At 40.9% G+C, this 24,221-nt stretch overlaps 1 protein-coding gene across 2 annotated transcripts; it reads right to left on the reverse strand.

Annotated features, from left to right (window-relative positions):
* Nucleotides 1-507: 507 nt before the first annotated feature.
* prdm2b (PR domain containing 2, with ZNF domain b) lies at nucleotides 508-18,501 on the reverse strand. Of its 2 annotated transcripts, XM_078169288.1 has the most exons (8): nucleotides 18,316-18,501; nucleotides 15,146-15,263; nucleotides 13,415-13,518; nucleotides 13,010-13,162; nucleotides 10,729-10,855; nucleotides 8,295-8,399; nucleotides 3,619-8,150; nucleotides 508-2,189 (listed from the first exon to the last, which is right to left on the reverse strand). In XM_078169288.1, the coding sequence occupies exons 2-8, from the start codon at nucleotides 15,258-15,260 to the stop codon at nucleotides 2,172-2,174; spliced, it is 5,154 nt and encodes a 1,717-aa protein (XP_078025414.1). In that variant the 5' UTR covers nucleotides 15,261-15,263; nucleotides 18,316-18,501; the 3' UTR covers nucleotides 508-2,171. The 2 variants fall into 2 exon arrangements, with proteins under 2 accessions (XP_078025414.1, XP_033482468.2); XM_033626577.2 differs by lacking the exon at nucleotides 18,316-18,501 and having other exon boundaries at nucleotides 15,146-15,381.
* Between the last annotated feature and the right edge of the window lie 5,720 nt (nucleotides 18,502-24,221).

A 24,221-nucleotide genomic window follows, 5' to 3' on the forward strand; every position in this document is an offset into this window, starting at 1 on the left:
TAAAATGTGATTTATGTCAAGTACTACCTTCTATCGAATTCAAATAAACCAGAAACTAAAATTCTTTTTTTTATAATCTGGCAGGGTCCCTGACAGGCTGTGAGAGGAGAAGGCAATCAGCAAATGTAATCTGGAAAACTTTATTACAGCCGCAGGGACATCCATTATATTAAAATAAAATAAAAAAGGTCTCGGTGACTAAAATAGCCTGAAAGGAGTCAGAGCCACTTATGAGTGCAGTTAATCATGTTCTCTCTACTTCCACATCTTGATTTTTACATAACCAGTAAACTCTAATAATGTAGAAATACATTACAGATTAAATCATCAACTTGAAAACTCCTTTTCTATAAATGATAGAAATTGATTGGGTTGAAATGGATCTGGATCGATGTCAGAGACCACATCCACCTATTGAATTTCTGTGTGTTTATGCTCACATCTCGCAGGAGTATGGATTAGAATTGGAAACCCCCGTAAGCTAAAACAATAAAAGCTTAACACAAATTGAAAAACTTTTTTTTTTATTATGTCAATTACAGCAATGTTTTTACTTGAGGTCATTCGGGATTTTTGTCTTTGTTCATCCTTAAATACATAATCTTGATGCTGAAAGGCAAAACATGAAGATTTTCTTGTGGAAATATAAATTAGCTTCAAATCTTATTGTTCAATTTACTTTCCCGTAACATGCTACAAGCGTTTAAGCACTGCCTGTGTGTCTGCTATCTCTGTGGTACAACTGGATATGGTCAAGAAGTGGGGTGAGCACTGGAGACTTTAAACTAAAAGATAAGAAGCTTTTCATTGGTACGGTTTTATCACATACTGGATGAACTGACCGAAACGAAAGAAGAGAAACTGTTAAATTACTGTGGCATAGCTCGAGAGGAAAACGACACATGAAACAACTTTTCACACGTCCACTTACGACGGACAAAAACAAAACACTGCTGCATTCAACTTTTTTTTGTTTGAGGATTCGAGTAAATTATCATGCATTTTGGCATATAAAAGCTGGTTCATGTGCCATTTTCATGTGTCAAATTGCTTAACAAATACAACCAATTTAGAGATGTATTGGCTGTAAAAGTAATATTTAAGATTAGATGAATGATTTGCACCAATTTGATGCAAATTACCAGTGTCTGCAGAGTGCGACAGACCTGAATACATTCCATTATTCAACGTTTAATTAAGCCAATCTTACTGATGTGGCTAGAAATTTTGGCAGTTTGTTTTAAAGTGCTGTACGAAACACTGGGCTGAATGAGTGATATCAAAAGTTCTTCTGAAAACGGACATTATTTTAAGGAGACTACAACATAATTCCCACCATTTTTACAATTGGAATTACCTGCCGACATCAGATAAACAAGAGTATGAGAAGGCAAGTAGAAACATGAGACGTACTTGAGATTTATCCAAAGGAATAGCTGTCGGGCCACACATCCAACTAGAACCATACACATACTTACCACACACATATACAGTGTTCCTGAGGACCAATTGTTGCAGTAAACTGCCATTTTCATTTTTGTTTCCCAAACAAAAATATGCCAATAAGATATATTCTACAAATATAACGACTACAGAAATTTTAAATCAAACATACATACTTTGCAAATCATGTATAAACGGAAGGAGGTGCCCGCTGGGAGACATGGAAATTGGCTTAATCTATTTCATACTCTATTCTGCACATGCATTAAGAGACTCTGGAAACATCCAAAAATCTAAACAACCAAATGGGGAAAAAACAGAACGAAAGAATAAACAAGTTTCCCTAACCCTAACTGATACATGATTGCCATCTGCAATATTATCAGCTTTCCAACATAACGGAGCCCTAATGTTACTGTTTTGGGTCAAGTAATGACTCATAGTGTATATATTAACTCATTGTCATTTACAGTTTCTTTTTTTTTTGTTTTTGCAAGGCTGGCTAAAAATCGAGGCTCAGTTCAGTTCATACGATCGGTGGAAGATAAAGAGAGTTCCCTCCTTAAATCCAGCAAAGGCAGTTGAGAGAAGCAGACTTCACATGTTTTGAGTGAATGAGCCCACCACAGAGGTCGACCTCAGTGCTGTCAGTGCCTTGATTAGTCCAGAGTGTTGCCTGAGAGGTGAGCACCGTGTTCCCAGGGAGAGCTCAACAGTGTCCACATGGCTCACTTCATCGGCACCTCCTGTAACACACCAGAAACACAGAGTTGACCAACACAGAGCTGCAACTATTAGTTAGTTGACTGATGAAAAATTCATCTGCAGCAATTTTGATAATTTAAGCATTTTTAAAACAAAAATACCACACTAAATGTCCCCACATCAGTTCAAGTCGGAGTATCCTTGATACTGGTGTGTGAGTGTGTTAGAAACTGAGTAGCAGGTGGCACCGTATGTCGCCTCGGCCGTCAGTGTATGAATGTGTGTGGGAATGGGTGAATGTGACTCGTAGTGTAAAAAGCACTTTGAGTGGTCAGATGTCTAGAAAGGCACTATACAAGTGCATGTACATTAACCATTTAAAATGTGTCAACTGTTTGTGTTATTTACAGTAAACATGCATATGATGTGTTATGTTAGTGTATTGTGTTGTGTATTTTTTCTATTGTCGCCATGTAACTGTAGATTCCAGGAAGAATAGCTGCTGCAATGTGAGAGCTAATGGGGATCTTGAACACATTTGATGTTTTAAGGTTCTAACATGTGAGAAATTTACATTTAATTATGTTAGCACTCCTGCTGACTGAGTTGGCGGGGTTTTGGATGGTTGGTTGGACAAAACAAGACATCTGACTGATGTTTTTGTGGCCTCCATGCAACTGTGATGCACATTTTTCATTGTTTTCTGACGTTTTTATACTTATCAACTAAATCAAGAACATAAATGTGGCAGAAAAACTGAAAATAAAATGAAAATAACATGTTAGTTGTAGCCCTAGAGTTGCAAAATCTGACAGTAATAGCACAAAATAAAACTTATAACACATGGCACATGAGTATGCGTGTAATTAGGTCATAAATTTAAAATTTAGATGTCCAACAGTACGGTTATTAAACAGGATATTAAGCAGCCCAACTGAGGCTGGATTTCTGAGACAGATAATGACACTAATATTTTAGAGCTTTATAAAAAACGTTGCTGTATTAGCAAAAGTTTTTTTTTTTTTTTAAACATAATCACATATACACATCCAGTGAAAACAATGTCCTCCAAAATGTTAACTTTTCATGTGCTTAGAGGAAAAAACCCTACTTTTAGCTTTCTGACTTTTAGATATTTCAGTGTTTTATTAAAATTGTTCATTTAACTTAACAGCAAAGATTATAAACATTTTCATGAGGTTTCTAATTGTTATCAAAGAATTTTTACCATGATATGAAATAAGTTGGGCATTTTACAAATAAAAAAATGGTGAACAACCTATGTCATAAAGACACTTACTAAACTGCCTAACACAAATCTTTAGCAATTCTGTATTCTATAAGCTGGCATATACAGGTGACATCAATATATCTTTAATACACTAATACTGGCCTGGCCAATTTATCTGTCTAGCCTCAGCAGAGAGACTAAGCAAGAGAGTCAGAAAACCAAACAGTGCGATGTCTCACCTGAGTCTCTTTTAGCTCTTGAATCGGTGGCTCCTCTGTTTTCACCTCAGCAGAAGGAGCTGCGTTGGCCATTTGTAAGCTCCTGGTGACTGGACCACCTACTCTCTCCCTCGTTCGAAGGGAGAACCGCTCCTCTTTCTTCAGCTGTGGTGTCGGTGGTGATTTGGCCTCTGCTAATTTCTTGGGTGCTGCCTCTTTACCCATACGCTGCATTTTCATGGCTGGCCGTTGTTGTGCAGTGTCACTGGGAGTGTCACTGGGAGTGTCAGGGGCTGACGGAGTGGGAGGTAGAGACTGAACTTGGCCCTTCTTTGCTTTTTTGCGAACAGGGATTGGTGCTGGGAACGAAGCAGGCCTCTTTATTCGGCCCGCCGTAAGAGCGGTTTTTCCTTTGCTCGTCTGGGTGGGTTCAGGGTCTGCTGCACCGGAGCTACGAGCTCTGGTCTTTCCCAGGGGTTTAGGCTCTGACTCCATGTGCAGTGTTTCACAGTCTGAGGCTTTCTTTTTAAGATTTGTGTTTTTATCTACCACAGACACCGCCTCTTTCTTCACCTCTGCTACAGCTTTTTTGCCCTTTTTAACAACAGGCTTCTTGGGACAGCTGACTGCCATATGTTTATTGAGACTTGCAGGGTAAGTAAACTCGCGACTGCAGTGGGGGCAAACGTTAGAGGCCTGCTCTTGTTCAACTTTAACGGCACCCTTCTTTGCAGAAGTGACAGCTTTATTTTTGTGTGAAATCGCCTTCTGGACAAGCTGGTTTCTCTTCTTACTGAGGGCACTCATTTTTGTTTTACCAGTATCTTGATTAAAGTTAAGTCTCTTTGGCTGACCCATTCTACGGAAAGGACTCTGGCCTGCGATGGCTGCTGTGGGTGACACAACTCCGTTTGGACTCTTCACTATTTGCTTGAGGGGGATGGGGTTTTTCTTGGGAGTGTAACGCTTCTTATCACTAGCATTGGCACAGGCCAAAATGTGCTTGTGCAGTTCGGGCATGTTGTCAAAGCTGTTGCCACACTTGGTGCAGCGAATGGCAGTGCTGAAAGTTTGTGGTATATTGTGGGTGGTGAAGTTAGTAGCCGAGGCCACAGAGCCAGCATGGGAACGGCTATGATAAGGAAAAGGGGGTGGTTTATAACTGGGGTAGTGTTGGTTAATGCCAAGGCGAACATCTGGGCCTTTAGGCTTTCCTCCTTCTGAGGCCATGATCTTTATTGTAGTGTACAGCTCCTCATTGGGGTCCTCTGTCCCATCTTCTGAATGATTACCATTGACATCAGGCTCTGATTTTTCTAAAACAGTGTCACTGTGTGGAGCAGCTTCATCAGTCACCTCTGGTGCTGGTGTTGAGGGACTGCTTTCCTCTTTGGCTCTGGAAGGATCTGTGTAGTTTTGTGGCCTAAGCTTGCCACTCTCGACAGTGGTATGCGAACATGTCTCGTTTGGATGCAGATCCTTTTGATGCTGCTGGAGGTTACAGAGAAACGCAAACTCCTTGGAACAAACAGAGCACACAAAGATCCTGCCCACTCCGTGTAGTGTTGACCGGTGAGCCAGCAGGGCTGGAGCGTCACCAAACAGCTGCACGCAGAATTCACATTTGAACGGCCAATCTGCAGCGTGCTCGGCAATGTGTCCACTGAGCTCTTTGATGGAGTTGAATGGCTCCTCGCAGACATTACACACAAAAGTCTTGCAGTATGTCGAGTCGACTTCCTCTGCCTCAGAGGTTTTATCAGACGGTTTATCAGGAGCAGCAGGCTGAGGTGAAGAGTCAACGCCATCCTGAGGTGCATGATTCATGGCTGGCAGCTCATCTATGCAGTGCTGAGGCTCGTCTTTTATCTTAATCTGAGGGAGGGAAACAAGTGATGGGGATGAATCATGTGATGGAGGAGGAGATGATGAGAAAGAGGATGATTCTGGCTGGGGTGACAGAGCAGAGTGAGATTTCTCCGTAACCGAGTCTAGATTTTGGTTCATGTTGCCATTTAGCAGACTGTTGAAGTTTGCAGTCTGAGAATCATCTTCTTCAGTAGCGGGCAGATCTACTGATGTCGGCTCACAAGGACTTGATATCGTTGAACTGTTAAAGGGGTCTTTAAGTGGAGTGTTCGGGGAGTCCAGTGGCTGTGAGATATGGCTCTCATCCTCGTCTTCATTTTCTTCAGCGAACAAATTCTCCTCTGAGCCTGACGGGGGCTTGGGTTCAACTGATCTTGGTGACATTTTTGGCGAGAGGACAGGCAGAGGTCTCAGTGCAGAGGAGTCTGATGGCTGAGAAAGAGGAGAGCTCGGCATAGGTGGTGGAGACGGTATAGTAGGTAGTAGAGGGGGAGGCGGTGTCGGGGATGTCACACTGGAGTTACCAGGGGAAGAGGGGTTCATAGTGACAGGGGTCAAAGAGGGTGGAGAGGGGTGGGCAGACTCTGACGCAACATTTGGAGAGCGAGAATGGAAACAACTTAGGTTCGCTAAGGGCAAGGGGCCCTCCTCCGCTGTCAAAGGCAGACCTAAATACTCATTCATAAGCACCTTTTCAAGCATGCTGGTGTTGGGCTTTCTCTTTTTTATCAGTGGCTGTGGTGCTGGACTTCCTTTTAAGTCAGGCTCAACATTGCTCTTCCGATGGAAGCTTAAATCAAGAGCTGAATCCCCAAGCACCTTGTTCAAGCTGTCACTCCTCTTACTGACTGAGTTCGACAGATCCAAGGGCTGCTGATTACAGGAATTCCCACCACTGCTAGATGAGGTTTGGCCTTGCATATTATTTCCAGAAAGGCTCGGGCCGTCTCTGTCTTCCTTGTCCAGCAGGCTCCCAGGAGGTGATGTGCTGTGGCTTTCGAGCTTTGGCACCTTAAGGGCATATGAGCTTACCACTTCGGATTTACAGCTCTCTGTTTTACATGCAGGACTGAGCTGTGGAGATGAAGGGGGTGAGGATGTTCTCCTTTTAAACCTGCCTGAAGCTCCTGGCAGAGGCGTGACTGACAGCGGGGAGGCCAGTCTATGGCTGTCTGTTATCAGAGTAATGGTTGATTTCTGAATGTCTTGGGTCTGAAGGAGCTGTTTGAGCTTAGGTGAGAGATAAACTGTTTTCTCTCGTTGAAATGCTGATGAATCGGCAGCTTGTTGGAACAGTCCACCCACTAACAAGTTAGATGAGGAAGATGTAGAGGATGAAGAAGATGATGAAGAAGCTGTGAAAGATGCTGACTCTGTCTCCACTTTGAGGCTGGGAACAAGTGGAGGTGTAGACGTTCTTCTTTTTGCTGCAGGCTGGCCAACATTGGAGACTTGCTTTGCAGCACTCGTTCGACCCTCCACCTTAAGCGCCTGACTGATCTGATTTGGGCTGATGATGACTGTGTCCAGCCCGAACAGCGCTGCAGACCTCGAGTCCACCTCTATCACTTCACAGCTGCTCACCGAACTGGTGGACACAATCTTGCCATCAATGTAGAAGCTCAGATTCTCAGAGATGTTTTTGGATATGTCAACTGCGTAATCATCCCTGTCTACCTCATCTTCTGTGTCTGCACTGGGCACGTAGACGGGCGGAGGGCTGGTGCTGGGAGATTCATCGGGTTGCTGCTGTTGCTGCACTGATGCCTCTTGCAGCAGCATGCCTTTCCTGCGAACTCCTTTTGGTAACAAGTGCCGTTCGTGTATTCTGCGTTGGTGCCGGCGCATGTTGGTGTGTGTGCCAAATGCTTTGTTACAGTACTTGCAGGGATGGAGTTCCTTCGATTCCCCATTTTCATCCAATATAAAGGGACGGTCAGCATAAGGCCCCAACTCCTTTTTCTGCATCTCAGAGTTGTGCAGAGGTCCTCCTGTAAACTGGGACCCTATGGCTATATAGTGACTTGTTGGGCTGGTGCAGTCAGGACTTGAACCATCAGTCTGCATTGCAGGACTAAGTAGACTGGCAGTCCCTGCCAGAGAGCCAGGCCTTTTCTTATGCCCACTCTCATGCCTTCTCTCATGCCGCCGCCGCCCCACCTGGGAGCCGAAGGATTTATTGCAGTACCGGCACTTGAACAGTTGCGTTTGCTGGTTAGTGATGGCGTGAATGTGTATGTGACGTTCCAGACCCTGCCTGGTGGAGAAGTGGCGCTCACAGTGCTGACAGGGAAACGACTCCCCATGGGGATCTCCCTCAAGATCACCATCAGGGTCGGGGTCAAGGTCAAGCTCAGGATCAACCTCTGACTCCAACTTTCCCTGCGAATCCTTATGGCTTTCTTCACGTGTCAGCGCTGAGCCAGGCTGCTTATTTTGCATGGAATCCACCGCAGATGAATGCTGTGCAGTTTGCTGCTGTACTTCACTTGGTTCCTCCAGATCATCAGCATCCTCCTCATCTTCTTCCTCTTCCTCCTCCTCCTCCTCCCCATTTCCCTGGTCCGTCATCATTGCTGACATGTCCTCCACATCTCTGTGAACAGTGCTTCTTAAGGGATGGGTTTCCTGGGGTTCCTGGGATGGCCCTAAGGTGGATGGCCTCTCATCCTCCTCCTTCAGACCTGTAAACAATTTATCAATCAAGTTATGTGATGTTAAGTCATTTCAGTACACAGTTTACATTTAACTACCTTAGACATGTCCAATGAAAGATAATGTGGAAGTATAATAATATGCTGATTATCCAGAACTATAAGTCACCTTACCTTCTTCCCCATCCCACATCTCCTTGACAGTAGGATTGGCTACACGTGTTTTCTTGAATCCACCCAAACCAGCCTGTCTGGCTTGCTCCAGCAGCTTTCTTCTGGCTGCAAGTACAAACACATGCAATGCTTTGTATCAAGCTCCATCAAAAGTAAACACAGGTTTTAAATGAAAAGTGAAAGTGTAGAAATCATCCTCAACAATGCTCCGACAAAGATAACAAAGTAATTATTTAAGAGCAGTTATTGTAATGTGGTGAGAATATGGTAAATGTTTATTTGAGCATTATTATTTCCTTCTGGCTAAAAAGCATGCTCTGGGGTTAAAGTTCTAGATTGCCTTCGGGAGTGATGCTAAAAAAAGATCAACAAATGTTTAAGAAATGATTAATAGACCACTGAAACCATTGTCAATAAGACTCTGATAATGTGAGGTGAAAAAGTAAAACTGACTGCAAGTTTCTACACCAAATCATAAGCAGCCTCACTTTGCATTCACAATTAAGCGCTTCCAGGCATCACTAATTTAAATTTCTACCCCATGTCTGACTCAAGAGGCTTCCCTGGCAGCTCCTCATCATTGGAGTGTGTCAACAAGGTCACCTGACCCGGCCTACAGAGCCTAATTCATACCAGAGCAACACATGCTGCAGGTCAGTCATCTGATCAGCACGGTCACAGGCATTCTGCTAAATCTTCAGCACCAACACAAGCACCCAATCACTTTTTTAAGAATCAATGAGCCCTCACATTTTGTGTCTTTTTTTTTTTTTTTAATCCATCAGTCACTGTGCAAGCACACCACCTCTGGCATACACTGGTTAGGTATTATTGATATTAAGATGAAGCGAGCAGGGTAGGTAGGCTAACTTTATCAAGGTTGACTTTGCGGTGCACTGCAGGACAACGCTGCCAAAAGCAAATGCACTGCAGTATAAAGAGATGATGGGCTGGAGGCTACAAGAAATGACACAAAACCCATTTAAAAATATGACAGTATAGATGAGGTTAACAACATTTCAAAGATAAAAACTAAGGATATGTAGCTCATAGCCTTTATATTTTATTTTCAACTTTAATTCATACATGTCAAGAGTTAAATGGACAGATTTGACTTCCTGTGTGCTGCCTTTACTCATGTTTTTACTTAATTTGAATTAAATAAAGAGTCAGAGTTGCTAAATGCCATTTGCAAGCATTTAGCTGGCATATTATTTACTCTGTACTGTAATATTTCTTCTTTGCCACACATTGCATCACACTACACGACACCCACATGCCTAAGATTTAAGATAGGTGAAACAACAAGTAGCAAAACCAGGACACAGCTGACATGATCAGATATCACACTAACTGTATATGTATATTTTTATCAATTTGTCCTATTCTTTGAGGTCCTGTTTGAATTAACCACATGATCTGAAACATGGAAACACTATGTCCAAAGTTCATACTGAAAAAGTAATAGTGACATATCACAGCCATGCAGATTGTGTCTCTCAAATAGCTGGTAGGTTGTACGTTATTTATCTTTTGTTATTTAAACCAAAAACAAAACACACTAGCTGTTGACGTAATGAAGTTTATGTGGCGTTATTATCGGATTCTGTTTGGATGTTACGAAATGTTAAAGCTAGCGAACCAGGCTACAACACTACACCTACCTATTATGAGTGCCGACGTTTTAAATGTCTTGCCCCCTTATCGATATGATCATATTTTATTGATAATATAGTCCACAGTTTGCCATCAGTTCCTGTACACTGGGATACGTGCGTTCAGACTTAGCCGTTTAGCCTCATGCTAGCATTCAACACCAAGTCTGTCAACTCGATGAACTGGTTATTCTGGACTCAAACCGACGTGTAAGGTAATTTTAAACACTCTTCACACCATATAGCAGCTATATTTTATGTCGTTATCCAATACCTGCGCCCTAATTAGCCTGCAGTTTGGATAAACCAGCTGGCTAGTTAGCTAACCTGCTAGGCCATCATCAAGAGGAGAAGCTCGCCGATGGATGGCTTTCATGCTTTAGGAACTCAAGGAAGGTCACATCCTCGACAACGTCAGGACCCAGAGGAGGAGGAAAAGCTGCTAAAAAGTTGCCCAGATGCTCCTTTAACAGCTAGCTGTTGTATTTCACGGGAACGAGTCGGCTCACGGGTCGTTATTTGGAGCTAAATCTGCCCGCGACGACGAGTTTCGGGTCGGGTATGAAAGTAGAGAAAAGCCCCACACATCGCAGCCGTTAACGTTAGCCACCACTAGCCTTCCTTCCTTCATTCGTAGCTAGCTAGCTCGCCTGTTACAACTTCGACTGGGCTGCACACAAAATCAATTCGTGGCTAAGTTCGGTGTGGCGAGTGTGCAGCACACTCGTCGGGAGGTTAGAAACCCGAGCACATCTCGGTAGGAGTAAGTAAGGCCTCACCTCGCTTCGCCCTGGGTGAATTTTTCCTGCTCAGACTGCTGGCTCTTTCTTCCTCCAGTGCAGCTGTTATCTCAGGGTTGTCTTCCACAGTGTACCACACCAGCAGCTCCTCTCCCGGCCCGATAGGCTGCAACAATGAGAGATGAGGTCGGCCACCAATCACAGCCCGGCTTGCTGAGAGGCAAGGGGGATATTTGGGCCACTGTGCATCTTATCTGTCTAGGGGGGGGGGGGGGGGGGGGTATGGAATTTGACAGTGTTTTCACCATAGTCTGCAGTAATCCTACACACTGTGTATATACACAGGATATGGACATGCACATACTGTACATAAGCATCCAGTCCAGCTATATCCATTCAGTGTGTATTTGCACTGTTTGTAGAGTGTACAACAGGGGGCTTTAAATATTTTTTCAGACCAAGGACCCCTGAGCTGAGAGAGAGACGGAGCTGGGACCCCCTCTTATACATAAAAACATGAGTTACATATTAAACTTAGCCTACAATAACATGCAAGGTGAGCTAAAGTGCCGTGTATGAACATACTTTTATTACTAAGCTATTAAAATAATAACTACTGACAGATCCATATATGTAATACTATCATTAATGTCTACTGTAAATTAAATGGGTTGGGATTTCCTTCGCTTTTTTTATGAATAGGCTGATGTTGGATGCATTTTAACATGCATTATCAGACATGTTTTAATTTTTGGAGAAAAAGCATGCCAAAAATGAACAAACAATAATTTGGCAGCCCCCCTGCAGTAAGTCTGAGGACCCCCTAAGGGTCCCAGACCCCTGGTTTACAACTTACAAAACGTTTTACTTACATGGATGTTTTATTTGTCTCTTACTCTTACTGTTGGTCATTGCTGCTTTCTATATGTATCTACATAATATTTGCATAAACACCTATTTCCATAATATGACCGTCTTCGCATTACCATTTGTCCAGCTTGTTGTCCATGTTCCTAGCTGTTATATCTATTACTGTGTCAGTCAGGTGCAAAAAACAGAGTCACATTCCTTGTATACGTACATACATTTTGCCACTAAAGGTGATTCTGATATTCTCTAATGGTGCACAATTTTGGGTGGCATGTGTAGTGGTCACCATAACTGCATTTAACCACTTTCTAAATGTACCTGAATCGTAATGGGTGTTAAGCTTCACAAACACATCACAGGTAATGTTTTCAAACAGGCAGTTTCAACCAGTGGTGGAAGAAGTATTCAAGTCCTTTACCCAAGTAACAGTGCTGATACGACACTATGAAAATACTTTGTTACAAGCGCCCTAAAAGTTCTGCATTCAAAATTAGGGCTAGACAACACCAGAGTTTAAGTCATATCAGAGCCAGAATCAGCAACATCAGTAGCAACATTTTAAATATCATAAGCAGCTAATGCCATTATGTAGGGGAGAGAAGTGTGTCATGATTTATGAGGTGAATGCATCATTAACACACACTTTCTGGCCACTTTATTATTAGGTAAAAGCTTGGCCATGAATTCTAGCTTTACAAACATAATGTTCAGTTTTGACTGAAACTAATGGAGAGGTATTAATCAAACTACATGTTTATTACTGAGGTTGTTGTCTATAGTAGTATTGAACTGGACAGCATTGTATTGATATAATATAATATATGAGGGGGGAAAAACTTCAAACACATTTCAGTATAATGCAGTCCAGTTCATCACCACTGAAACACACTGCACTGAATCTGACAACTAAGCGTATTTATTAGGTGTCAATTTAAAGGAATACTTCACCAAAAAACGACCATTGATTTTTAAATCAATTAGTAATGTCATATTACTTTGAATTCACAAAGAAAACTTTGTTCTTCTTCGCACACGTCCACAGAAAATGGCCAAAAAGACTGCATGTAGTATTATCGAAGTCTAATTTATCCAGTCATATGCTCAGTACTTTCCAAACATAAACATTTTGGTTAAGAAACCATGGCAGTCTGGCTTTGAAGAGAACATAAATAACCAACTTTAAATTCAGTTTAAACAGTAAGATTTAAGTCAATCAATAAATCCAATATGGTCGCCATTTTCTGTGGAGGTATGCAAGAAAAACAAAGTATTCTTCACAAATTTATTTGGAAACAGTCATTTTGTGGGTGAGGTATTCCTTTAAGTCTGAAGGCAGACTAGTGTTCCTTACCCCAGAAGACTTTTCTTTCATCCACTTATTCACTATATTTCAGACCATGTGCCTCTGGTTGTAGGACCCATAGGCTATATGAATGTGTGTTTGACCTACCCGTAAAACTTTGTAATAAATGGCTCTGTTTATCTCCAGGGGGAAAAGATTCTGCTCTTCACTGGAGCGTGCCCAGTTCACATAACGCAGCCAGTTCCCCTTCATGGGGTCTGTGGCGTCAACACACATCCAGCCCCGCGATGGGAAGTAAACCTACAGGACACAGGACAGGAGCACTGAATGGGTGCACCTTTGCCCAGAACAGCAGCTGTGCCTTGGCATGTTTATGTTAATTCATCATACACATTTTTCAGGTAACAAAAGATTATGTCACTTGAAATGTGGGTGCTGCACTTGATACAGAATGTAGCTGGGCTCGTTTTAGCTATGCAGTGACTACACATCACAGAAAGGTAGAGGAGATTATTTTAGGGAACAAAGCCAACAGAGCAGCCGCTAACATACCTCCCACATGTACACATTGCTCGTCACCTGGGACCTTTTCTTCTTCTCTCCTACAAATGGGCCGAACCTCTTGCCTTTAGGAATGACCCGAGTGGCCCAGACACCTGAAAATAAAACATGGAAAAACGTCTTACACCTGTTACAGTTGGTATTTTTTAGATTTTTAAAGCACTAAACACGTTGAAATTTGTATCTTTGTATCATAAAAATATGTAGAATTTTCGGTACATTTAGATAGTGGTGCCCAAAAAGAGACATCCTGTACTGTGTTTGACTTTAACAAAGGTGATCCTTGAGCTTGACTCAAGAATGTGGATCTTCAAGACTGGCATGATAAGGTTTATAATAACTAGAGATTATTCACAGCACGTTTTGTACACAGGGTTAAAGATAAACTGTGCAATATGTAGGGAGATTTAATAGCATCTGGCACTGAAGATTGTAGATTGCAACCAGCTGAAACACCTCAACCTTGAGTGTTCACTGTTTAGGATATTTTAACCAGGAGCCGATTAATCCACAGAGGTCTGTTCCTCTTCAAAACAAACGAACCAGGTGATTTAAACCAGTAAAAACGCTGAATAAAGAAGTTTCACATTACAAATCAGTGTTTCCCCCGACACTGTTTGGCATGCTGGAGGCAAGCCACTAGCCCAGCACCTGCTAATGCTCCCTTTTTTTCTCTGCTAACTTAAGATCCAGATGTTCATGAGGATTTTACAGAGGCCTCCTCCTCTCCAAAACAAACTGGCCCAGCAATTTAAACCAGTAAAAGAGCCAAATAAAGCCGTTGCATGTTAGAAAAATCAGTGTTTTTCCAATGCTGCTCGTCACATTGGAGCTTCTAACTCAGGTGGCCGACACGAAAACGCAGATGGCCCTAACTGGAGTCAGTGTTTGATTTGTCCACTCTGGCCTACTGTAGAAACATGGCATTGCAACATGGTGATCTCTGCATATGAGGACCCGCTCCCTATGTAGATATAAACAGCTCATTCTAAGGTAACAAAAACATAACAATTCTTATTTTCAGGTGATTATAAACTAAAGAAATCATGCTTATTATAATATATTAAATTTTTGCCAATATATCCACCTATATCCTACACACTGGACCTTTAAGCATGAACCTTTGAAAAACATAATCAGCCTAAAGTTAGGTGTGGTAAACGTAATCTGCTAGTTTTAAAGAAGAGGTAAGTAGATGACCATGTTCCAAAACAGTGTACTTATTTAAAAGATTTTAAAATGATCACGAATTATTTATTTTTTCTTATCTTTCTCTTCTTTATTATATTGTATTTTCAAGTTTGATTTCAATCCCTGGGCAAAAACTGCAATTGTTGTTTTCTGTTTGTTTCCTTGCATGTGTGGATATGTCAGTATACCTCCTCGGGGGTCAGTGTGGAACAAAGCAAGTCGAAACTATGGGTGTTTACCAGACTTGAGGGTAGTTAAGTGTGTCTGAGGCATTGTAGAAAACACTGAAAGCATTGTGACACAGCAAACATTCAAGTTCTCTTTTGTTTACACTGATTGATCATCCCCAACTGTGATAAAAGTTCTCCATTTTCCAGCTCACTCCGGTCTCATTGCAATCCACTATCACTGGCTGCTGGAAGTCGGTTTTAGAGTTGTACATCAGTGAAATACAAACGGTGAACAGCATGTTAATGCTGTTCACCGTTTGTATCTATCTTAAAAAAACAGGACCAACACTTTTGTACTCACCGACACGGCTTTGATTTATAGCAGAAGGTCCAAGAGTCAAACAGTCGGGCAGACCTTTCCACACATGAGCTGGAATTTCATCAAGTGTCTCCACTGTCCCTCCAGTAATGGCCATGATCTACAACACATGAAATGTTTGCATCAAAACCCTGTGAAAATGTCAAATATAATCATGCAAATATAATCAATCACGTTGAGATAACATCCTTATTTAACAGACTGCAAAAAGTAGATATTTCTACCTGACAGCGGGCACCCACTCTTAAAGGAGCACTGTCACATCGACTTTAAATATGGAGTAAAGTAAGTGGTGAAAAAGTTGCAGCACACTTGAATGGATGCTCTCAAAGCAAATTCATAATGAAGATTAATTTCTGGGTCTTAGTGACGGCAAAAGACCAACTGTCTAATACAACCTTCCTTTGAAGTGTTGAGGTTTTCTGCATCAAACTGACAACAGATAAAAACAGAATTTACTATGACTTATTCCACACTGGTCCTGACCCCACAGGGGTGGAAATCACCAGAGAATCCATGATACAATATTATCACAATACTTAAGTCATGATACAATATTATTGCGATTTAAAATACGTTGGAATACGCTGAGTATTGGAATAAAATATATTGTGATTTATTACCTTTTTTCAATTGTAAATTATGTTCCCAAAGGAAAACTTTGTCAACATCTGTTGTACTGAATAAGATAAAGTTTTCAGTCTATTCATCTCACCTCAGCCATTTTTTTCCCCAGCAGCAGTAAAATGTATCTAGTGGACTAAAAAAACAATTGATTATATGATTCTAGTAGGCTACCTAAAATTTAATTTGTATGTCATATTAATAATTTATATAATTTTTAAAAATCAACACTTGGCACTGTGTGACAATACGATATTGCCACACAAAAATACCGCAATACTACGCTGTACTGATTGTTTCCCGCACCCCTAGTGCTTATGGACATCATGAAAGTTGTGTGTTTCTTCTACAAGTAAACAGCACACTGACGATATTTCCCTCTCTCGTTAGCCTATGATTAAAATCACTGTAAAGCCCCTTTCATAAATACAGCAACAAGAAGTGCAGCCTATGATTAACTTCGTTAATCAATGCAGGCTGCAACTAATAATTGCTTTCACTGTGAATTTGTTTCCAGCTTTACCTACAGAATGTCAGAAACCCCAAAGATAAGTCCCGAGGGAAACTAAGCACAGCACCAATAAGGGGTAAAGATCCTACAATCTTAAATTAGACTGTCAGCCGTGCAGCTCTCTCAGATTTCTGCATAAATGCATGTTGTGTAATTTACTGTATGAGATGTGAAATTCTGGATGATATTTCTTGAATGTCATGAATGCCAAATGATCTCTAATTTATACCCTCAAGGCGGCACATTAATTCATATTGATATTCACATGATATTTTCCCATTTATCATATTGTAGAACCTTGTGGGGTCAGGCCAGCCAAACAACAATTACACCCATTAGATCATTATATAAACAGGTGTTGAAAGTAATGGATGTTGGATGGCATTGCTGCCTAATTCTACAGAAATACAACATAGTAAGTTTTGACAGTTTTGTAAACTTTTCATTTTTAAAACTAATGTCTAAGTGTGTGAACAACCAAGCATCAGAAATTCTTTGTCAACTAAACTAAACAAACAACGTAGTGGAATCAGAACGAGGGGTGTAACGAGCAGAAACTGTAGAGCACCGAACCGCAGAACAACATTTGGTCAATCATCCTTTTCAGCAGGAGGGATACAACTGTGGAATGCATTACTATCTGAAATTAAAAAACTGACAGAACTTAAGGTTTTTAACACACATGTAAAGCAATGCAGTGATTGTGAAGGCCACAATCTTTGATCACACATATAAATGCGTTAAGCACAATGCTTGGACATACATGTGTGGACATGTACACATAGGGACAACCGCACACAGACCACATACTTCAATAACATGGTCACTGCTAATTGTTTTTTGTCTCTGTTCTTATTGTGGTCTTCTCTTTGACTTAGTTGTATTTTACTGTATATGTTACTTAATGCTCAGTAATCTTACACTTACAGTTTTAATTCTAAAAGCCTAACCAGGGACAGGAGTTGCAAATTAGCCATGACTAGAAACCTGCATGCACTGCATCTACTTTGTATTTTACATATCAAGCTATGTCTTATGTCCTTGTCAAATAAACAAGTTGGTATTAAAGCACGCAAAGACTTTTATTCAGGTTTTTGAAATATGTTATAGGTAAGATATTCAGTGTTTAAAGGATGACATCTTGGCAGTTTGAGAAGCTTACTGTTGCTAATACAAAGGCTCAAACAACTAATCAATCATCAGAAAAGTTTCTTGCATGACTGGAAATAAGGATTTTTCTAAACGTTTCCATCACAGACACTGGCTGTGCTTTAGTAACCTGCTTTTTGTCCCAGCTGGCAGAAAAGCCAATTGTTCAGGAGCACAATAAGCTGACCCATGTGTCATGGGGCTGGGCTCACACATCACACTGAATTTATGAATAAAAACAAATATGTCTTCAACATGGTTTCAGTTGCACATCTTTTGACCTTTTAAACTGTCTCTTGACTTACTGATGATGTTATATCATCTCAGAGGCAGATAGAGCTCACAAAGCCAACACAATAAACCTTACTGTCAGAGTCCTGGTGCTCCAGCTGAGGGTATTTATCATCTTCTTAAACAAAGGATAAAATGCTTGAACTTTTTACTGGACAGTTCATTTAGGTTTATTTGATTCTATCCTCTCCAGTGTAATCCGCTGGTGCTGGAGTTGTGATCAGACATTTTTAAATCTCTCAAGCTGAAGTTCAGGCAACAAATGGAGAGGCTGCAATGTGTACGTGTGTGTGTGTGCGTAAAGCGGATTTTTAAAAGCGTTATGCATCATAAAAGTTGACAAAGACAGAAGAAATGAACGTGTGTGTGTGAACCGTGCAGCGCCTGGAGGATGCAGTTTATTGTTACCCTTGTAGGCACACCGTCCGCTCCCCTTATTCTTCCCGATGCTGGCCGGAGTAAGGTGGTTTTTCTCCCTCAATGCTCCCTGTCGTAGGGTGTTTTTTTGGGTTCAGGCTACTCACACGCGCACTTACCTGCTGTATGTGACCGGGGACTTGTGATTTTTGCGCTCTACCTGCTTTCAATCTGCTGAAAATGGCGGATGGAGGCTTGAGTCGAAAGCCTCTTCTGTAACTCGGATCGTGGTGTGGTGTAGTTGGGGAGAGGCAGCCCTGTCAGACCCGCACACACTCTCTCTCTCACACAGCGACGGGGCAATAATGTTCAGCGAGGAGGGTTTGTTGTAGACGACACGGCTCCCCGGTGTCCTCTCCGGCAGGCAGAGGCTCCAGTCCTGTCCACGCTGCAGCCGAACATGAAACCATGCCAATTAAGTACCTTGCTTAGATTCATCTGTGAGCATAATGGGCCTGTAGGCTGGTGCCATCTGTGCATCCATGAATAGCTGAGAAGAACTCAATAAAAGAAGGCAAATGCAGGCTGAAAGGTGTTATTCTGATGATAAAAATGCCCTCAACTTTAATATATTTTGCATTCAATTGTTTGCCTGTGGTGTGTTTATATTTGATGGTGAACAGTTTGTCATATTCTTTAACTCACTTCTAAACTACCTGACAACTAAAAGTGAGTAATTCAAAATAAGTGAGTGGATTACCTGAAAAATGCTGCATAAAATATGTTTTGGTGTGATTCAGTTTAATTCAGTTCACTTCTAATTTCACCTAGCATTGGTGTAGATTTCAGGGGGGGACACAGGGGACACACCCCCCTCAATAACTTTTGTTTGGTGTGCATTTTTAATTTCTCCAAGCCATTTTAGATAGGTAGGACCCTAGAAGTAAAAAAAAAACGAAACACTATCAATGATAATTAAGTTCCAATGTCCTAAAATGCGATTATTATAAAGTCCTGGTGTCCTCAACAAGACAATACTAGAGTCCTAATGTCCTCAAATGAGTACTTCCTAATTAGCAGTGTATTAGCTTGTTACTTGTTACCAACTAAAATTGGTCAAATTTGTTGCCATAACAAACTACAAACATTCATTTTCTGTAACGCTTATCCTGTTGAGGGTTGTGGGGGGGCTGGAGCCTATCCCAGCTGACATTGGGCAAGAGGTGGGGTACACGCTGGACAGATCGCCAGACTATCACAGGGCTGACACGTAGAGACAGACAACCATTCATGCTCACATTCACACCTACGGCCACCAGTGAACCTAATTTGCATAAATAACGTGATCAGGTTTTGGACCTTGTCCACTTTTGTGTCAGGATCAGCTGCAGACTGACTTAGCAGAGATGGCTGCCATCTTGTTTTAAGAGGAATAGTGTATCATGGTCTTATTACCGCTAGATGGCATACAAAGTGTCCATGACTGAGGACAACAGGTCTAAGTAAAGTAGAATGAAGTATGACGTCAAGTTAACCCAAAATGTGATGTCCTCATGAGGACACAGGGTGTCAGGAGGATATTTAGAACATTTGCATTTGTCTCCCTCAGTAAAGACATGGAAGTAGCAGAAGACTTTTATGACAAATTGATGCAGAAAAGGCACAAATTGGTGCATGAAAATTCACCAGATGCTCAAAATTTTCTGGCACAATCCCATGGTTCAAAATAACCATTTTGCAAGCCAATGCTTTTAAGGGACAGTTCACCCCCCAAAATCATATTTTCCCTCTTACCTGTAGTGCTGTTTATGAGTCTAGATTGTTTTGGTTGTGAGTTGCAGAGTGTTGGAGATATCGGCTGTAGAGATGTCTGCCCTTTCTTAAACATAATGGAACTAGAAGTCACTCAGCTTATGGTGCTTCAAAGTGCCAGAAACACATCTGACAAACTCAACAGGAATGTGTCTTTTGAGAGATCATGACCCAGTTATTCAAGATAATCTGCTGACTTTGTTGTGAGCCGTTTAATGTAGGAACAATTTTCTTTGACTCATAGATTCAGTAGCGGGTAAACACACAGCATGCAATTTCTTTTACTTGAGTAGCAATGAGAGCAAAGTTAAAGGGTTAGTTTTTAAAAAATACTACATTCACTTAGTTGTCAGTTTATTAGGTACACCCCGCTAAAACTAATTAAGTCTACTACAAAAGTTGTGCAATAAATCCCTCATTTAATCTTTTATTACTGTTTGAGAGAGGTGTTGATTTAACTGTGCGGTCATTTTGGTCGATGATGTAGTTTGTAGTGCTGCTGAGCTGTACTGCAGTTTAGTGAGAGGTGTTTCTGGTATTGAGCCTATCCCTACTGATTTACATGCGATACACAAAATGTGTCAGTATCATGCATTAGTTCTAGCTACATGTACTTAGTAAACTGGCAACTGATTGTGTTTGTTCTTTTGGAGCAAAAGTCTTCACATCAATTGATCAAATTTTATTTAAAGTGGTAAAAACAAGATGAGACATGGTCCCAAAGCACTTTACAACAGGATAAAACATACAGCAGACAAACAGAAAAATGAAAACATATAAACACCAATGTTACAGTGGGTGTTTGAATATAATAAGTATAAAGAATAAAATAAAACAGCTATATAAACAAAACATCAATGTTAAAGGGGTGTAAATAAATGCTGAAAAATAAAATAAAACAACCACATTAAAACATCTGCATTCAAATAGCTCGTCAACATGATCCTTCCATTAATCCCATTGATGCAAAATCCATATGATGGTCCAGTAATGTTGTGAAACAATCCTGTAGCTTGTCCATGACGGCCTCATAGAACTAGAGATATTAAAGGGATGCAGTCGCTGCCATTTTAAAGACAGTAACAGCAGAAAAATCTTTGATGGAGACAAATTCAAAAATCTTTTCACTGTATATTTTGTTATATTCTCCGGCATAGCCTCATTAGGCGTAGATAAAAAAAATATTCTAATTGCTCTTGGTACACGGACAATAACAACAGCTCAGACAACACACTTCTTACACCTGATACCACCATAGACACCACTGCATTTTGAATTTTGTGTATGTACATGAAGATATACTTCTGTGTTTGGAGTTGTGAATGTATTTTCTTTTCTTTTTTCTATCTTAACCTTTAAAAAGCCTCATTTGGACAGGTGTTGCAGATTAGCATTTCACTATAAACATTAAAAAACTACTGTTATGTCTGTATCAAATAAACTAAACTAACTATCTCACTAACCAACTTACCACTAAACACAACTAAAATGCATGTGTGTACGTGGCCTCCGTGTCTGCAGTCTGCAGCTGTTGAAACCTAAATGAGCCTCAGTGGCACTCAGTTCCTGTTTGGATATGTTGTAACTTCATTTCCCACATTCTGTGGTCACACTGGTTCTCAAAGGGCATGCCAGGTTATCGTGATCTGATGGTATCGTTATCTACAGGTAATGTCTGCGGCCACTAGAGGCTGCTGTGCTACCACAAACAGGTTGTGTCCTCTTCAGACTGAAGTCTGCACCTGAAGGTTTGTGAACTAGTAAGAACAGGACTTAAATGCAAATAATTTTCACCCGTCAGAGCAGCACTACAACTGACGAGAAACTGTTAGATGAGTTGTAACAAACGTGAGCGGATGTGTGATCTCCATGTCTGATTGTTCGTCTCTCTGTGGCAAAACTTCAAACCTTGTCTGCACAGTGAACAGGAGCAATCATGCAACAAAGTCAACCTGCAGTATTCTAGTTGTGCTTTCTTACATAAATCTTGCAGGAACAAATGTAACACTATTCCTCCAGTAAATAATTACCAAAATATAAAGTGTGACCTCATGCCACACAAGGAAACATAGTTCTTACTCTACAAGTCTGGCATTCAGTAAGATACTTAGAGTCCTTATATTGATTGGATATAAGATATAAGATAACAATATTATTACAATACAATATGAGTTTTCTTTTTGGTTCACCATGAAACATCCCAGTAATGTTGTGACACATTCACCCTGTGGACCTGTCATGCACCTTATCAGCTCAGCTCCTTTAGTGTCTGTAACCTCTGAGCTTAAAGTGTTTCTCAACCAGGTGTGGTGATTCATGACCCACTGTTCACAAGCTTTCACTCCCACTGCTCAAGCAATACTAAACTCCTTCACCCCTGCTCCACCCTGATGACCTTACCATGTCCATCAGGTGGACAGATGTCACAGGTCCTCCTGCTTTTTATGACAGCCATAACTCCTCACCCTCCACATGAGGATGTCCGTCACCTATGAGTGTTCTTGGACAAATCATGCTGGGCTCCCTTAAAGCAGGGACGCTCAACTTGCTTTGCCCGAGGGCCACTTTAACAAAATGACAAGAGGCTAGGTGTGTATTAATAAACAGACATTAGTATATTTATATATTTTTAAAGTTGACTGTTTTCAACCTTTCAAAGTTTGCTGTCCTCACTCATCTTTGCCAAGAGCAGGCGTGTGATTGGCAAAGGACAAAAGAGCAGGAAATTATAGATCCCAAGATGGTGCCAGTCCTCCTCCCACTCACCGCTGTCCTTTTACTGTACAATCAGCAGGTTGAACTCAAGCTGAACACAAACAAACTTCCTCATGGATACTTCAAAAGGACAAACAAATCTTTCATACCAATGATCCTCAAATCCACTCTTTCAGGCACCTGTCAGGGGTACAGCAGGGATCTTTACCTGGCACTTCATTGTTTATTAGATAAACAAGTTCTATTTTCATGGTGTTTAAATTACATTAAACATAGAAAAAACATCCCACTGTGAATCAATTTATTTTTATTCTCAATTACAAAACATTCCGCTGGTCACCCTGCACCCAATCACGGGCCAGATTTGGCCCTCAAACTATAAGTTCAGCGTCATTGCCTTAAAGGTTAGTTTCACAGACAAACAATAGGGAGGTGCCCATATGGTCTAATCATTCCTTCAGTTCATACTGGCAATTAGAAGATCTCATTTTAAAGGAACACTCCACCCACAAAATGACCATTTGTAAATCCATTAGTCATGCAGCGTCACCCTGAATTCATGAACTGTTTTTCTCGCATTCCTCCATGGAAAACAATGAACATATTGATCGACTGGGAAACCAGGTTTAACAATAGCAAAACTATATCAGAACATCAGTTTACAAATTCTAACACAACTCCAGCTAAAACCTTACTATTTAAAACTGAACTGAAAGTGAAACTTATCTATACGCTCTTCAAAGCCAGACTCCAATACTGAGTTCTTTTTAAGCAAAAATACATGTGTTTGGGAAGTATTGAGCATTTGACTGAACAAATGAGATGTGGATTATACTGCGTGAGTTGTTTGAGAGTTTGTAAACTGATGTTTTGATATAGTTTTCTTCATGATATCAAAGTAAAACGTGAAACATGACTAACTGATATACAAGTGGTTACTTTGTTGGTGAAGTTTCCCTTTAATGCTTTTCCAATGTAAGTGATGGGAGCCCTTGTTTTTGTGCAGAAATATATTCCAACGTTCATCTGAAGCTAATACGATGCCTCAGCAGTCTGAGGTACACAAATCAAGTGGATATCTTCCAAAGTTACAGCCTTTGTAATTCAATTCAATTCAATTCAATTTTATTTATAAAGCCCAATATCACAAATCACAATTTGCCTCACAGGGCTTTACAGCATACGACATCCCTCTGTCCTTAAGACCCTACTGCGGATAAGGAAAAACTCCCCCCAAAAAAAACCCCTTTAACGGGGAAAAAAAAACGGTAGAAACCTCAGGAAGAGCAACTGAGGAGGGATCCCTCTTCCAGGACGGACAGACGTGCAATAGATGTCGTACAGAACAGATCAGCATAATAAATTAACAGTAATCCATATGACACAATGAGACAGAGAGAGAGAGAGAGAGAGAGAGAGAGAGAGAGAGAGAGAGAGAGAGAGAGAGATGCAGGTAATGACAGTAGCTTACAACAACATTAATGAAAGTAATAATATTATAGTTATAGTTCTGGCTACTGTGGTACAATATGTTGAAAGTATGTATTAATATCTGACAGTATACTTGTGTGACAATAGTCATATGTGTATAATAACAGT

This window comes from Epinephelus lanceolatus, chromosome 1 (genome assembly GCF_041903045.1).
Source record: "Epinephelus lanceolatus isolate andai-2023 chromosome 1, ASM4190304v1, whole genome shotgun sequence".
NCBI classification, from domain to species: domain Eukaryota; kingdom Metazoa; phylum Chordata; class Actinopteri; order Perciformes; family Serranidae; genus Epinephelus; species Epinephelus lanceolatus.

What these genes read in the sequence shown, in the direction of transcription:
- prdm2b (XM_078169288.1), bottom strand. Translation starts at nt 15,260, where the DNA reads ATGGCCATTACTGGAGGGACAGTGGAGACACTTGATGAAATTCCAGCT. An exon ending in TATAAATCAAAGCCGTGTCG is followed by an intron (nt 13,519 to 15,145) that starts GTGAGTACAAAA and finishes TTTTATTTTCAG; the next exon opens with GTGTCTGGGCCACTCGGGTC. An exon ending in GCAATGTGTACATGTGGGAG is followed by an intron (nt 13,163 to 13,414) that starts GTATGTTAGCGG and finishes TGTGTCCTGTAG; the next exon opens with GTTTACTTCCCATCGCGGGG.